The following is a 13,810-nucleotide window of genomic DNA, read 5'->3' on the forward strand; positions in this document are numbered from 1 at the left end:
CAGTTTCAACAGTTTTCTCACAAATATTATTTATAACTTTTAAAACTCCATTCTAAAATGTATACTCACATTACTGCTGCCCCTCTCATATCTATAATTGCTCTTGATATGAAATAATAATTTCAATTCTCTTTTTTAATGTTGGCATGTATAATAGCTTTTCCTTTATTATATTGTATGAGCACATTTGTGTTCAGGAGACATGGGAATTTTTATGTGGTCTGCTAAATAAGGCTTAGAATAACATCACTGCAGAGCCAATAAGTGGAGCTGGAGAGAGGTGATTCAGTGGCCAAGAGTACTTGCTGCTCTGCACAGGACACAGGTTCAGTTCCTGGTACCCAGGAGAGGTTAGAGGCAGATACAGGATTAAGAGTTTGGTGGTGCAAAATTGCGTAGATGGCTGATTTAGACATAAAAGTGGGAAGGAGAATAAAAACCTGGTGTTGGGATGTAAAAGTAAAAATCTTCATAAAGGTTAGAATCTGTGCAGATTAACTGTAACAAAAATGGACCTTAAGAAAAGAAAAAGACTTAGAAAGCAGGAAGCAGGCATCTGGCACCTTGCCCTCTGCCGTCCCCACACAGCACTACTTGCTCGACCAGAAGAATGGAAAGCGACTGTGACAGCCATTCTAAGACGGCAGGCTGTGTGACACTGGGCGGCCATCCAACATCTCCAGGCCTGTTTCCTTGTGAATAATGACACCTGCCCTACTTCCTTCCTAAGGGCTTGAGAGCCAAGGAATTGAGTGCACAGAAAAGCTGTCTCCATAGCGCCCATATATTGCTGTACATATGCAATGAGTTTGTGGTTTGGAATGTGATGATTTAAGTCTATCTTGTGAGCCCTTGGGATCGGAAATGGGGCTGAACATAATGCTCATGGTCTATTTCTGCCAGTTCAGGACAGCTGTCTGAAAATTGTTGGTCAGCACCCTTAGATATGCCCCCAGTGCATCGCAGTTACCTGAGAAACCGCTTATACACTCCTCAGAGAAAACTCGGCCTTTACCACCCCTAGCATCCTCCCTTCCCAAGATCTCCAGCCCTGAAGTCCTGATCTGCGCCAAGCTGGTAGACCAGATAGACGGGGCAAATACTGGGGCGGTGTTTTACCCCCAGAGCAGAGTTTTCCTTACGTGCTGACTTCTTTCTTCCTTCCTCCTTCTCTCTCACCGCTTCCAGAGCTCTGAGTCAGCATCCAACAATAAATGACGAACTGCCAAATCGTATCATCTCTGGCTTGGTGAGGGTGAAAGGAAACGTGAAGGAATTCACGGAAACGGCCGCCATATTTGAGGACGGCTCCAGAGAGGATGACATTGATGTAGTCATCTTTGCCACAGGCTATAGCTTTGCCTTTCCTTTTCTTGAAGATTCTGTCAAAGTCGTCAAGAACAAGGTGTCCTTGTATAAAAAAGTCTTTCCACCTAACCTGGAAAAACCAACTCTTGCTATCATTGGCTTAATTCAGCCCTTGGGAGCCATTATGCCTATTTCAGAGCTCCAAGGACGCTGGGTCACTCAGGTGTTCAAAGGTAAGTGATGATCCACATTGACATCTCAGTGAAATGTTTTTAGTTGTACCTATGCAAGTGCTTTTAAATACTGAGAGGCTAGGTTGATTTTAATATACCTTTGCCTGGCACAAAGCTAGTGCCAGAAATGTAATTTTAAATGAATCTAAAGTAGTAGCTGAGTAATTGACAACCACAGACATACATCAGAAGATGTTCTTAGCGAAGCATCCTTTAGTCCCATCCCTGGCGATACTCAGTTCAGACGTGGGGTTGGCTTAGGATCTCTGAGGGCAGTGTGACTCCGTGAGCACTACAGAGTACAGCCTGCTCATTGAGACTGGAAGCAGCTGGAGCATGTCATGATGCGAAAGGATTCTTTCACTAGAGATAAAGTCAATTATCAAACATAGCCTAGCATGACTTAATTTCAGCCATAGACAAGCGATTCTCAGCCTGTGGGTCGACCCCATGACCCCCCCCCACAGGGGTCACATATCAGATATCCTGCATATTGAATATTTGCATTACGACTCATAACAGTAGCAAAATTACAGTTGTGAAATATCAACAGAGATAACTTTAGGGTTGGGGGTCACCACAGCATGAGGGACTGTATTAAAAGGTCACAGCATGAGCAAGGCTGAGAACCACTGGGTTCAGAGATGCTTAGAGATTCATCAAGAATGTGAACTATGTGATTTCTCAAATCCTCACTCCCCCACCCCTTGTTGGCCCCTCTTTCAGGTTCAGCTATGTAGGAAAAAGCTTCAGAGTGCGGGATAATAGACTCAGGGAGTCAGCAGTGTGAGGAGCCATCCTGACGACCTCCTGAAATTCAGCATCATTACAGAATCATAATATCTGAGCATAATATAACTGTTCTTTTCTAATCTGATTAAAACACAAACCTGAAGATAATTTTTTTTAAAGCAAGAATGTAATGAATGGGGGAAGAGATGAAAATGGCTTAAGCAGGGCCGGAGAGATGGCTTCTCTTGTAGATGACCCCGATTCATTTCCCAGCACCTATATGGTGGCTCACAACCATCTAACCCCAGTTTCAGGGGATCCGATCTCTGACCTGCACATACACACACATACATACACATACATATACATACATACATACATACATACATACATGCTAATTATACACATAAAATAAAAGGACTTAAGGGATTTGAGAGCAAGCCATCTGAATACAAACGAAGCAGTTAGAGAAGTTTAAGCTACACAAGTTAAAACCTGAGGAAGGATGAAGCTTTGTTTTTAAATACTCCGATGGGGGCTGGAGAGATGGCTCAGTGGTTAAGAGCACTGACTGCTCTTCCAGAGGTCCTGAGTTCAATTCCCACATGGTGGCTCACAGCCATCTATAACGTGATCTGGTCATACTGTATACACAATAAATAAATCTTTAAAAAAAAACTCAGATGGATGGTCCAAAGAAGAAGTAGATGTACTCAGCCTTGCTTTAAAGGGTCAAGACAGACCATGGAGTGAAATTTTGAGGGCTGAATAATATCAGTTTAACAAGAACAACTTGAAAAACACCTTTTCCTTTCAGCCAGTACATTTCAAGATAAAACAGGTGTGCTCTGGAATAGTGAGGAATCCAAGGAAAATTGAAAAAATCCACTTGGCTATCTGTTGGGTGGGAAGATGATGTAAGGGATTGCAAGACAGAGAGAACCCGTTAAGGTTCTTCATATGGCATAACAGTACAATTTATTACTGTTAAAAACTGTTTAAAACGTTCAGAGTTTTTGTTCCAATTATAGGTTTCTCTTCCTACTGAAAATTTTCTCTTGGTTGATCCAATTTCCCAATTTCTATCATTTCTCATTTTCTTCCAGTTCTGTCCAGTGAGTCATATGCCATTTGAGTACACTGGACCAGCAAAATTTAAATACGATTTTTAAAATTATGCTCAAACACGGGAATGCTTAAATAAGAATAGAGGTGATGAATTAAGAAAGAACCACATCAGATTATTCTATACATTTTTGCCTGTCTCATCTATAGAATCTTTAAAAATGAACTGGCTATGTCTCAGCCAGGAAATAGGCCTCTTCCTCCATAATGTGTTGAGTTACTAAAAATAAAACTTTTGGTTAAACTATGAGCAATAACTTGGAAACCAGCTCTTCAGGTGAGTTTCTTAAACACCCTGAAGACCTGTAACTGAAACCTGAGCCACGGCAGTGTCTCCTTGCTGATCTATAAGGGGAAATTTCCATGGCTCAAGTGAGAGGGCACATGGGGTCTTCTGTGTCCCACCTTTAGAGAGATGACTAGGAGAGTTACTTTCGTGTGCTTGTAAAAGGGAAGCCACCAAGATGGCAGAGAATGGGAAACCCATTATCCAGGGACTTAGGATTAATCTAATAATGAAATGACTTAAAAAAAAAAATCGCTCCTTGTTTCAAGACCCAACAAGTGTTGAAACTCAACCCTCCCTCCAGAGGCAGGGTTGGGCTCAGTGTTTTGAGTTGCATAGACGCAGATTTGAAGGTTACTACGAAGGATGTTCAGGCAACTAGTGCAGCTGAACCACTATGCCATGTCCTCAGACTAGAGAAGGTCTCCATGACCAGAGATGTTTCAGGAGAAGTGAGACAGCTGCTTGTGATAGAGGAGAATATCGCATTAGCTAAGACCTGTTTCTATCTAAAATGAAATGTTTCAGATTTTTATGAAGTAGTGCTTAGTGTCTGCTTGCCCATGAAGATGCCTGCTTGATCTAGACTTATTTTGGCTTAAATACTATTTGGGCTTTGTCTAATTGCTACCAAATTCTTACTTTTGGAACTGTTTAAGCATCAGAGCTTAAACTTACTTGTGAAGACTGAGTATTATGGGTTGCCCTTGGTCTTAGCTTTGACCAAATAACAGAACTCAGGCGGCGGAGCTTACTGTCCATGGGCCTTCAGCATAAAGGACCATGGTGGATCTTTTGCCTCCTCTGTTCTTTGAAGTATAAAAACTTTATTACAAGATGTCAGTGCCGGTGCAGGTCTGTCTCCCACTCCCTTGTACTTTGATCTCGTGCCTCAGTTCTTACTGGCTTTTTAGGTCATTTATCACTTCCTCACATCCACATTTCATTTCCCAATTGGAAGACCACATTTGGGAATCAGTTGGTCATCAGAGAAAAGCAAATGCCTTCCAAGGAAATACAAAGCTGTGTGCTGAAAAATCATTAATGTTTAGTTGGATTATTATTTTAGTGAAACCAGCAGTTACTCCTTAACCAGCTTTATACCCAAATAACCATGAAGAGAGACTAGGGTCTATTTTATTAGCCTATAGCACAATGCTGCACAATAATTACTCAATCCTAAACCTCTATGCTAGTACAGTTTCCACCCATTCTGATTTCCCACTTTATACTTGCTTTTTACTCATATCTAGGTCCAGCTCATTCCTCCTGGTCTTCTCTTCATGGCTCCATCCTCTCTTTCCTTATTTTTATCCCCCTACCCGACTGACTCACCAGGATGTCCCATCCTATTCTCTGTTATTGTTCAGCGTTGGCTAGTTGGTTTTTATTGGCAATACAGAGAACAAATTGTGACATGTTTACACAAACTTGAGACGGGAGATACTTAGAATAAATATCACAATGTCCAGGTTGAAACCAGATAGTGAGGTAGATAAATCAGCATTTGAATGAGCAAAGGTAAACTGCACACAGTCCACAAGAACATAATGTCAACAGCTGTCGAACCCACTTTCAACAGATACATCTACAAAACAACTTTCATATCTAAGGCTCAAGGAACATTCCAGAAAAGGAAGTGGAAAGATTGTAACAGCAGGAGGATCCGGGAGTTTTCTGTGATATTGTAGTTCCTAGTAATGTCCGAGGCTACACCCACAAAGTCTCACCAACATGGCTGTCTAAGCACGAGCTGAACAAGAAGCAATAATAGACAAGCCAAGGAGAGGGGGAAAGGCGATGAGACGTCAACCCTACACAAAGAGCTATAGCAATTAAGAAATGCTGAGAGCAGGAGTGACAGTCTTCCCCGGGGAGGAGGACACCAGTTGGTTTTGCAATACCAATTAGTTAGCCCTAAAAACATGCATGGGGGTAACATTAAACAGACTGAGCAGGTTATAGTTAGGAAGATATATGTTTTATATATATATAAATATATTTACATATATATTTATATATATATATAATAAATGAAAAAAGAGGCCATAAATTTGAAAGAGAACAAGAAGGGGTGAAGAAGATGGTTTGAAGGGAGGAAAAAGGAGGAAGAAATGTAATTGTATTATAATCTCAAAAGTAAACAACATAATTTAGAAATGTCTTTCAAGGACAAGGCAGAATAGAAGTAACTAAAACTTTTTTTTTTTAATTTTATTTTCTTCAGGGCTAAAGAAACTGCCCTCCCAAAGTGAAATGTTGGCAGATATAAACAAGACTCAAGAGAATATGGCAAAAAGGTAAGAAATTCTCCCAGGAAGACATATGGATACTTTACGTATTTCTCAGTAAGAAGGATGTTGTGCTGTGCTTAGCTCCCATGTGTGGGCTTAAGGGCTTCGATTATTACTGTGGCATCAGAGGGGATTATAGCACCTGTGTTTCCATGTGGCTGAGGAAGGAGAGGCAAGCTATGTTTAAAGGCTATGTTTAGGGCCTTAAAAAAGTTGAGGAGGAAAAACAAACCAAGGGAACATGGGGCATATTGGTGAGGATTACTTACATGCAGGCCGTGCTGCCAGATGAAAGAAGGGATTATACTAGAAAACGCTCCCCTATCTTTAGGGGCTAACAGCTGTCCTACAGGGGCTCTGTGTCCCTCCGGCTCACTGCTGAAGGTGTGCAGGTCACTGGGGTTGGTGGGTCCTGTGCTCTGATCCTTCGCTCCCCACCCCCAAAGCCCCTGCATTTTAACTCCCTGGGCACCCCTGAAGCTGCTCTCTTGGAGGGCTTCCACGACTCACTTCCGGTGACTCACTTCCGGTCGTCCTCTCACTGACACTTCCGAACACTCTTCTTGGAGTGTTGTCTCTCCCTTTTGTGGGGCCACTAAACTATTTTATTTCAACTTCCCTATGCTTTTTCCTTTGGCTTACTTTCTAACGACCTTCTGACTGTGTACAGTCCCAGGGGACACTGCTTACCTTATTTTGAGGGTCAATTTTGTGCCCATATTTAGCATTTCATATACGTGGAGATGATTCACTGCTTGCGACAACCCTGGCAATGTTTTAGTGGTTTCTTTTTCTTGAACCTTTGTGAATGCTAAGCTCTAACGTCCAACTATGGGGTACATGAATGCATGCCCACAAAGTTCGAGCCACTGGAGCACCCAGGAAGCCAAGCTCCCAAGTTTTTCCCTGTATCTTCTTTTCCAAGATCTAGTCTCATTTCAGTAAATGCTCATCCGAGAGTCCCTCTGCCATTCTGTCCCACCAGTTCTACTCAAATTTATTTCCTATCATTTGTTTCTGTCCTTCATTTTGAATTCCTCAATCTTAGTTAGCTTGGCTTGAACTGTTTTCTTATTCCCTCTCGCTATTCTTTTACATCCATCACGGAGCAAAAAGCTGGTTTCCATTCACTCTCCAGACCTCCTTTGTCCGTATACATACATACATACATACATACATACATACATACATACATCATATATATATGTGTGTGTACATATATATATATACCACATAATATATTGTACCACATAATATATTTATTATATGTATATGTATATACATTAGTTACTATGTTTGGTATAACCACCCCATCTAGCTCCATCTAGAGGACCTGTTACTCTTGAAGGATGTCATACTCTCTCATCTTCTCAAGCTTTCCAACCCAGCATTAGTCCAGAGAAGCCCTATTCTGTGCACCCCACTAACCTTGGCACATAGCATCGCATCCTCTGCATCTGCCTCCCCATATCCATTCCCACTGCTGTAGGCAACACCCAGATACCCCGTGCCTATATTCCGTGCCCATTCCCTCCTCACTCTTTCAGTGTGTTGGTGCCTCGCTTTACCATCCCTCCTTTGTTCTCACTGCAGCTTTATCCTTCAAGGGTCTGTTAGCCACAGCTCTCTTATCTACCTTGTCTCTACATTTCCATTTTGCATACAACCCGGAATATTTACCTGAAGGCTTACACACTTTCAGATCTTCTTGAGCATAGTGTCTATGCATTATAGACTCCAGTGCATCATAAAATCCTTAAGGAAGGTAACAAATGCCCCATCTCTTAGCACAATATCAGTTCCACAGACTCTAAGGTTCCGACTGGCTGCTTAATTGACTGGCAGTTTGGCTGAATTGCTGATAGCCTGGGACTTCTCTCTTCTCTGCTTTAGGTATGTGGACAGCCAGCGACACACCATCCAGGGAGATTATATAGACACCATGGAAGAGATTGCAGAATTGGTGGGTGTCAGGCCCAACCTCCTGTCTCTGGCCTTCACTGACCCCAAGCTGGCATTACAGTTACTACTGGGACCCTGTACTCCGGTTCAGTATCGCCTACAGGGCCCTGGAAAGTGGGCAGGAGCCCGAAAAACTATTCTCACCACAGAAGATCGTATACGAAAGCCTCTGATGACAAGAGTGGTTGAAAAGAGTGATGCTGGGGCTTCAACAACGACAATCCGTGTCCTCATGTTAGCCTTTGCTCTCTTTGCTGTAGCCCTGGCTTATTTTTAGATGTGGCATCACGGTGTTCCAGCAGCCCCTGACAAGCCCGAACACTCAGCTTCACACTGTACAGAGCCCCACCACGCTCTGCCTGCCTCCCTCCTCCACCCCTCCCTTAATCATTAATCTTTCTTGTTCTTCCTTCTCTGATACTGGGTTTTCGTTTATTAATTCCTCTTCCTCCCTCTCTTGAGCCTCCACTTTTTCCTTCTGGTAATTCCCAGACCACGAGCACAGGTCCTCTTCCGTCATCTTTATGTGCCATCTGCAGGATGCTCTTAATGCTTGAATCTGTCGTGTTTCTAATCTTGCACACCTAGATGTCTGTGTAATAGCACATCTTGAAAAGACTGCTCACATTATCAAGCACATACTGGCTACAAGTTGACCTTGTAAGCAGAGCCAACATTCCTATTTCAAGAATTTCCACAGAACGCATTTAGTGCTGAGGGCAGCAAGCCCAAGAACAAGGGTGCAGATAGTGAGGAACTGATGCCTTCATGATTAATACAGTGAGGATATTGCATGGCCAAGCAGAAAATGTGCCATTCGCTAAGTTCCAACATGTGGCACATGCTTAATGAATGCTCATTGGTGTTTATGAAATAAGATGTCATTCCCTAAATCAGCCTAATAAATGGCTGACTTCATAGAACTCTTCCAATACGATTCATTGTCTACCAGGTTAATTTTTGTTTTTTGCTATTATAGCTGAATATGCCCATCTTTAACATGGGTGCTGGGGATTTGAACTCAGGTCCTTTTGCTTTCACAGCAAGCATTCTTACTCACCAAGCCACCACCCTATCCCCTGCTTTTATTTTCCTTAAAAAGAAAACAAAACAAAACAAAAAGAACTGCTAGACTGAACACAGTGGCACATGCCTGTCATTCCAGAACTTTGGAGTTCGAAGTGAAGGATCGCCACAAGTTCAAGGCCAGCCTAGTCTATGTAGTGAGTTCCAGGCCAACCAGGCTTGCATAGTGAGAACTTGTCTCACGCAACAACAACAACAAACCATACACACAAGACAGGAAAAGAAATTGCTCTCTAGGTTTAAAAGTCATTGAAGTAATTTGCCATCTTCCAACAGGTTGATTTGGCAGTTTTAGTTAGCCAGCCTGGCTTTATCTGTAAGTGCTTGTGTTAGGATCCAATAAGATGTTAGCCAAGGAAATAAGTAAATGCCAGCTGTGGAGGTGGCATCTACAAGGGTGATTAGTTTTCCCTCTCTCCAGCCCTGTCCTTCCTTCAGTGTCTACATAATAACAATCAATGAGGTTATTTTTTGTCTTAAGTTAGAGTTAATATTACCTAGGGACATTCTGCCTAGACCAGCTCTTCTTGTGTGCTACAGTGTAGTTCAGAAAAACAGGAACTGAACTGACCTGCAGAACTTAAGAAGCATCAGCTGCCAGGTGCCCTGAACTCCTTAAGGATAGGTACTGGGTGAGCCAGGCAGTGCACCTTCAGAAATTCAGAAATAACTGCTGTGTAGCCTGTCTGCAAATGGGCTGCTGCCAATCATTAAGGCGGGGGATAATTTGGTCAGCTGAAAGAGCAGCTTTAGAATCAGGCGCATACACATGAGCAGATATGGGAGACTTCCGACCCATCATATGCATGTGGACAGCTGCCTAACATCTCACCCAGTGTGCCTTCTGCAAATGTAAACACTGATCCCTGCCGTGGTTTCTCGGGTCTTTTTCTTACCCCAATCCTTTAGAGATGGGATGTTTGTAATTATGAAAATGAATCTGGGATTTTTTTAATCTGAAGATTGCTTTTGTTCGAAAAATAAATTGAATCCTCACATCTTACCATTTCTTCTTTGACAATGTGAAGTTGCTCTCGTTCAGTGTGTAAAGGTGTTGACGCACTATACCTCCAGGAATGTCTTCTCTACTTACCAACACTAATACCACAGGCTTCTTTTAAAGCATGTAGTTTTAAATTGACTTGACCCTCTCATTCTGCTTAGGATATGTAAAACTACAAGAGCATCATCGATTTCTAAACCAAAGCTGAAGGTAAAACTAGGCCATTGGGGCTGGAGAGATGGCTCAGAGGTTAAGAGCACTGGCTGCTCTTCCAAAGGTCCTGAGTTCAATTCCCAGTATCTACTTGGTGGCTCACAACCATCTATAATAAGATCTGGTGCCCTCTTCTGGTGTGCAGGCACATACAGGCAGAACGCTGTATACATAATAAATAAATCTTAAAAAAAAAAACTGGGATATTGAACTTAAAACAAGTGAAGATGTAAAACAAAGATGATGTACAGCAAAGCTGCTGACGAACATGTGCTGGCTCGTCGGGTTACAGGTTTGCTCTTCTGGACATGGTATAAAATCACACCACTTCCCCAACTATGATAAATCTAATGACCCAAAAATGTATTCTTATAACACCACAGAATAAAGAAGTAGACTGCCAAGCAGCGGTAGTGCACACCTTTAATCCCAGCACTTGGGAAGCAGAGGCAGATGGATCTCTGTGAGTTCAAGGCCATCCTGGTTACAGAGGGAGTTCCAGGACAGCCAAGGCTACACAGAAAAACCCTTCCTTGAAAAACAAAAACTGGCAGGAGAGCTGGCCCTGCCCTGAGGACGTGGGAGCAGGAGAGCTGGCAGGCTGACTCACTAAGCTACTTCCAGGCCCGGATCCAGGGCTCTGAGTCGGCCTCACCTGAACATCTACCCCATGCATGATCTACTGGAACATGTGAAGGGGCCAGTCCTGCAGACCCAAAGCTTAAGACGCTCCATGACACATGGCAACAACTGTATATCAGAGAGCAGTCCCAGTGTGGATCCGGTAATGATGGTGTAGGCCTCAAACCAGACCCATGACTCATCACAATGAACATTTGAAAGTAAACATGTGTAGGCAAAAGGCTGTACTTCGTGATATGCTATAGCTTCCGTGACAGGATTTTTGTTTGTTTGTTTGTTTTATTTTGATGAGGGGAGGTTGCAAGGGCAGAGGGTGGCTATGAGGGGATGGGGAGATGCGTGGGAATGTGGTGCATGACATTTAAATCATGGACAATCAATAAAAAAAGAAAGAAAGAAAGAAAACCAAAACCAAAACCAACAAAACAAAACAAGAAGTGGACTGAAAGGGCTGAATAGTACATGTCAAAGGGGCATTGATGTCATTTCAAAGTGGCCCCAGTGGCCAAATTGGCAAAAAACATTTGAGCAATAAATAACCTAGTATTGGGTTATAACATGAAACATAAAGATCCCGAGTCCACACTGTCATAAATAAATGATTGAAAACATTAGTGGGACAGGATAGGTAAACTCCCACACAGGATTCCAAATAAGTTATGTACTTACCCCTCTAGGAAATGAAGCAAAACTCTCTTAAATGAGTACTGCATAGACCAACGCCCTTCAGAAGCCTACTGTGGGAGGGGGTGAGTACTGCACAGACCAACGCCCTTCAGAAGCCTACTGTGGGAGAGGGTGAGGGACAACTGCAGAGGAAAAACCGGCCAGACTACCTCAGCCAGGTGGTCCACATCAGCACAGGCAATGGCAGTCATACTGGTAGTTGTACCCAAGGCATGACCTCTGTTGTGTTCCTCTTCAGATGATAGCCCAGGCTAGCCACGAGTAACCAGGCAACCTCAGGATGATCTACAAATACCTTACTATCTTGGACTTGTTGGTGACATGAAAAGCAAGTCTGAGAAGACTTTCTAGTATAGCGGGGCCTTGAGGGAGGAAGTATCCCTTCTGAGAATTGAAGAAGAGAAAAGGACATGACATAAAAACGGAAGGATTATTAACACTCTGCCTAAAAAGTGGTGTGTCAATATTGGTGTAAAATTGATAAATGCACCACAGTGACAATGTTCCCAGGAAAACTGGGTGTGGGGCATCCAGAGACTCTGTGTCATCTTAGCAACTTAAAACTAACGGTGTTGTAAAAGAGTTTGTTTGTTTGTTTGTTTGTTTGGGTTGCTGTTTTGTTTTTAAGTTCAGAGTTTGACCTGAACTACAGTATACTAGAAATTTCTCTGACAGAGATTGCATAGTTGGGTCTGAAGATGGCTCGGCGGTTAAGAGCACTTGCTGCTCTTGCAGAGGACGTGGGTTCCCAGAATTAACAGTGATTCACTACTCCAACTCTGGCCTATCTGACTCCCTCTTTCGGCCCCCACTGGTACTGCATGTGTATGGTACACATGTATACATGCAGGCAAAAGCACTATTAATGCATAAAATACAAATAAATATTTTTTTAAAAAAAGAATATAGGCTGAGACCATTTATTTAAGTTACTGTTTCTTCAATTCTGCTCAGATTATGTTCCTGTAGTAAAGCATGATTTAACTTACTACGGCAATTTTGTTTCCTGTGATGGATAATTATGGTACGAGCTTTGGCGGTATAAGGTCAAGACTTCTTAAAATAACATAGGTAAGATGCTTGATTTGCATGTGGTATGAATGGGAACACAGTACCTATTTATCCTATAGGTGCAGGGAGGGGTGAGCTAGCAGGAAGCTGTGTCAAAGGCCACATATCAGATGTGGTCAGGGGCATCTATGTCTGAAGACACTCTCCAGAGGAGGTCAGGCAGAGAGCCGGAGGCCCTGCTGGGGAGAGGGAGTCCTGCACCTAACAGCGAGCTCAGAATGGCTATGTGGGCTGGGTAGTCTGCAGCTTCAAACAGCAGAGCCTTTCCAACAGTTCCTTTTTCTATTCCATTGCTTTTGGCTGCCTCATGGGTCAGGATGGCAGCTGGCACTCTAGCCATCCTGTGGGCATCCTACACACAAGGAAAGAGAAATGGAGAAAGATTGCATAGAGGCTCTATGTAACATTTCCACCTATCTACCTATCAGGGAGGCTATGAAATGCATCTCTGCGGAGACGGACAGTATCCCAAGGTTAAAGTTTTATTACAGAAGGTGGGGCATGGTGGCCCATACCTTTAATCCCAGCAGTCAGGGAGGCAGAGGCAGGAGGATGGCTGTGAGTTCAAGGCCAGCCTGGTCTACAAAGTGAGTTCAGGACAGTTAAGGCCACACAGAGAAACCCTGTCTTGAAAAAAACCAAAGAAAAAAAAAGTTTTATTAAGGAGGAAGGAAATCAATCCAACCCTCTTTGCCATCTTACTATTCTGTTCTATAACTTACTTTAAAATATTTATCTATATATGAGTATTTTGCCTGTTGGAACAGATGGTTGTGAGTCACCTTGTGGGTTCTGAGAACCAAACTGGGGTCCTCTAAATGAGTAATGAGTGTATTAACCACTGAGCCATCTCTCCACGCTCCCCTCTGAGTTTCTTACTCCGATGGCTTTATGGTCTACCTCATCTCACCACTCTACGCCCTTGACTGTGTCTAAGACACTGTCAGTGCTAATAACCGCAAGGCCACTGGAATCTCAGGGGCACACATCTCACTCTCATGAGCCTGTCTCGCCTTCACTTCCTAGCCTACTGGCTTCAGGTCACTAGGGCAACAGTATATTCCCAGCCTTAGCATGTGCTCTGTGAAAGGACCAGACAAACTCCATTTTGAAAAAGAAATTCCATTCTGTGTTAAACCTAGCCAAAGGTTGAACCCAGATTCCAGGA

The 13,810-nt window shown here is 42.9% G+C and overlaps 1 protein-coding gene across 3 annotated transcripts in view; it reads left to right on the top strand.

Moving 5' to 3' along the window:
* Positions 1 to 10,029, top strand: part of FMO5 (flavin containing dimethylaniline monoxygenase 5) — a 42,913-nt gene extending 32,884 nt beyond the window's left edge. For all 3 annotated transcript variants that reach the window (XM_084757180.1, XM_084757181.1, XM_084757179.1), the window contains exons 7-9: positions 1,189 to 1,541; positions 5,912 to 5,984; positions 7,872 to 10,029. In XM_084757180.1, coding sequence (XP_084613306.1) covers positions 1,189 to 1,541; positions 5,912 to 5,984; positions 7,872 to 8,217 — 772 coding nt within the window. In that variant the 3' untranslated portion in view covers positions 8,218 to 10,029. The remainder of the gene's footprint in view (positions 1 to 1,188; positions 1,542 to 5,911; positions 5,985 to 7,871) is intronic.
* The last annotated feature ends 3,781 nt before the right edge of the window (positions 10,030 to 13,810 follow it).

Source organism: Acomys minous, assembly GCF_964271855.1.
Source record: "Acomys minous genome assembly, chromosome: 14".
In the NCBI taxonomy this organism is placed as follows: Eukaryota; Metazoa; Chordata; class Mammalia; order Rodentia; family Muridae; genus Acomys; species Acomys minous.